The following is a 2,766-nucleotide window of genomic DNA, read 5'->3' as shown; positions in this document are numbered from 1 at the left end:
AGTTTTTGGCATCAAAATTCCATACTTCGGGTCGGTAATGGAAGAGTATGCCGAGCATTACTCGGTATTGTATAAATAAAACAACTACTAATTATAAAAACCCTTCCCATCTTGTGATTGTAAAAAGCTTTCCCCGAGGCATATCAAAATATTTCTATTTCTTGTACATTAATTTAGCAAGAAAATATTATTATATACATAACACACACATAGACCTCTCATAATAATATAATTATGTTAGGTTTTAAGATCAATAAAATAATTAATGAAAAGGCAGCCATTAGGCTTATGATTCGAGAATGACCGTCAAGAGGCATAACTCTCCCACTCCTCACATGATCATATGACCCCCTCCAAAGCTAGCTCGCTCCCCTATTTAAAGCACCCCCACCCCTTCTCTCCCTCCATACCAAAACACAATTCACTTCAAACCAACAACAAAGACAACTCTCTCTCTTCTATCTTCAACTCTCTTTGATCCTACAAAATCTACTTTGGCTACTAAGACCTTAAGCTAGCTATAAGCTTGAAAGCAAATCTCACACAAACGCTCAAACTTTATATATATATATATATATATAGAGACATATACTATTACATCATGGAGAATATGTTTCGCTTAGCTGATCATGAAGATTTCTTCTCTAGAAGATGCATTTGGGTTAATGGTCCGGTCATAGTTGGTGCCGGACCATCAGGGCTAGCCACGGCTGCTTGCCTTAGAGATCAAGGCGTGCCCTTCGCTGTTCTTGAAAAAGAAGACTGCATAGCATCTTTGTGGCAAAAACGCACCTACGACAGGCTTAAACTTCACCTCCCTAAGCAATTCTGCCAGCTCCCTAAACTCCCATTTCCCGAGGATTTCCCCGAGTACCCTACAAAGAAACAGTTCGTTGAGTACCTTGAATCATACGCAAAGCACTTTGAGATCAACCCAAAATTCAATGAGTATGTTCAGTCAGCAAGGTACGATGAGACCAGTGGTTTGTGGAGGGTCAAGACAGTTTCCACAAGCGGCTCAAACCGTACTGAAGTTGAGTACATTTGCCGCTGGCTTGTTGTGGCCACCGGAGAGAATGCAGAGTGTGTAATGCCTGAGATTGAAGGATTGGCTGAGTTCGGTGGTGAGGTTATGCATGCTTGCCAATATAAATCCGGCGAGAAATTCAGCGGGAAGAACGTACTTGTTGTCGGCTGTGGCAATTCTGGCATGGAAGTTTCTCTCGATCTTTGCAACTACAACGCTTCTCCATCAATGGTGGTTCGCAGCTCGGTGAGTTTCAATCAAACATTGCACTTGGTTTCAACAAAATTCTGATGACTTTTTAGCTGTCGATCCTAATGGGATTTTTATTCTTCTTTTGGTTTGCTACAGGTTCATGTTTTGCCAAGAGAAATCATGGGCAAATCAACCTTTGAATTGGCTGTTTTGTTGATGAGTTGGCTACCCCTTTGGCTAGTTGACAAGCTCATGCTGATTATGGCATGGTTGGTGCTAGGAAACACTGACAAGTATGGTCTAAAGAGGCCATCTATGGGTCCATTGACACTCAAGAACACCATGGGCAAGACCCCTGTACTGGACATTGGTGCATTGGAGAAAATCAGATCTGGAGACATTAACGTGGTTCCTGGAATCAAGAGGTTTTCACGTGGTCAAGTTGAGCTTGTCAATGGTGAAATTCTTGATATAGACTCAGTTATTTTGGCTACTGGATACCGCAGCAATGTCCCCTATTGGCTTCAGGTGAGAATATGTTCCAATTCCTCTGTTTATATATCTTTCTTTTAGAAAAAATATTCTGAAAAGTCAATTTCTTTCCTTTGAAAAAACTTCTTATCCACTATCAGAAAATTGTCAGACAAAGTGTTTTGTCCTATCTCTTTACAAGAAGGAAGACTGTTTCAGAAGCTTCTGCTGTGTTTTTTTTAGATTATTATTTGGTATTGGACAAATGGACTAATCTTGGTTTGTTACATGATGGATTCAGGAAGGTGAATTCTTCTCCAAAAATGGGTTCCCAAAGGCACCATTCCCAAATGGCTGGAAAGGAAATGCCGGTCTCTATGCTGTTGGGTTCACAAGGAAAGGGCTCTCTGGTGCATCCTCTGATGCCATTAGAATTGCACAAGATATTGGCAAGGTTTGGAAAGAGGAAACTAAGCAAACCAAGAGGGCAACAGCTTGCCATAGACGTTGCATCTCACAGTTTTAAAGTCATTTTTAACTGTAAAAAACTACCCTTTGTATGATATAAAAGAAAAAAAAAAAGAAAAAAAAAATTTAGGAAAAGACAGATAGCACACAGATAGAGCCCTCTCCGAAGGCCCAAAGTTTTGAGGTGTTTTGGGCATTTTGTATAACTGAGGACGTAGTGGCTTGTTTTTTCTCCTTTATTTTTTCAGTTTCATACAGCTTTCTTGTATTATAGTCCCAGTGATTTATCTTTAATGAGGAGATTTTCATCTCTTTCGAATCATTGCCTTGTCCCTCCATTGATTTTCAGCTATTCCTTGATGCTATCTGCGCGGTTGACCGCATTAACAAACAAAACTATATAATTTCGAGCAATCAAAAGAATAATAAGAGAGAGTTCCCTTGTTACCTCGTTGTCACCATGATCTTCATACATTGAACATTAATAATGGATGATGAATTTAGTACTGAAATGATTTAATTTTGTTTCAAGAATCTTGAAATAAAATGTTTCTCACACTTAATTAAAGAGGGAATTATTGGCCGTGTTCATCCAATCATTTGACAAG

The 2,766-nt window shown here is 39.3% G+C and overlaps 1 protein-coding gene across 1 annotated transcript; it reads left to right on the top strand.

Moving 5' to 3' along the window:
* The first annotated feature begins 412 nt into the window (after positions 1-412).
* On the top strand, positions 413-2,480 carry LOC7461094 (probable indole-3-pyruvate monooxygenase YUCCA8). The gene is made up of 3 exons (XM_002303063.3): positions 413-1,273; positions 1,376-1,747; positions 1,992-2,480. Exons 1-3 carry the CDS (start codon positions 602-604, stop codon positions 2,214-2,216), a joined length of 1,269 nt encoding a protein of 422 aa, XP_002303099.1. The 5' UTR covers positions 413-601; the 3' UTR covers positions 2,217-2,480.
* Positions 2,481-2,766: the final 286 nt, after the last annotated feature.

Source organism: Populus trichocarpa, chromosome 2 (assembly GCF_000002775.5).
Source record: "Populus trichocarpa isolate Nisqually-1 chromosome 2, P.trichocarpa_v4.1, whole genome shotgun sequence".
Lineage (NCBI taxonomy): Eukaryota > Viridiplantae > Streptophyta > Magnoliopsida > Malpighiales > Salicaceae > Populus > Populus trichocarpa.
Note: the sequence above shows the minus strand (reverse complement) of the source record. Positions and strands in the feature narration are given on the sequence as shown.

Excerpts from the sequence above, each read along its gene's own strand:
- LOC7461094 (XM_002303063.3), top strand. The coding sequence starts at position 602 with ATGGAGAATATGTTTCGCTTAGCTGATCATGAAGATTTCTTCTCTAGA. Across the intron at positions 1,274-1,375 it reads CAATGGTGGTTCGCAGCTCG|GTTCATGTTTTGCCAAGAGA; the intron begins GTGAGTTTCAAT and ends GGTTTGCTACAG. Across the intron at positions 1,748-1,991 it reads ATGTCCCCTATTGGCTTCAG|GAAGGTGAATTCTTCTCCAA; the intron begins GTGAGAATATGT and ends TGATGGATTCAG.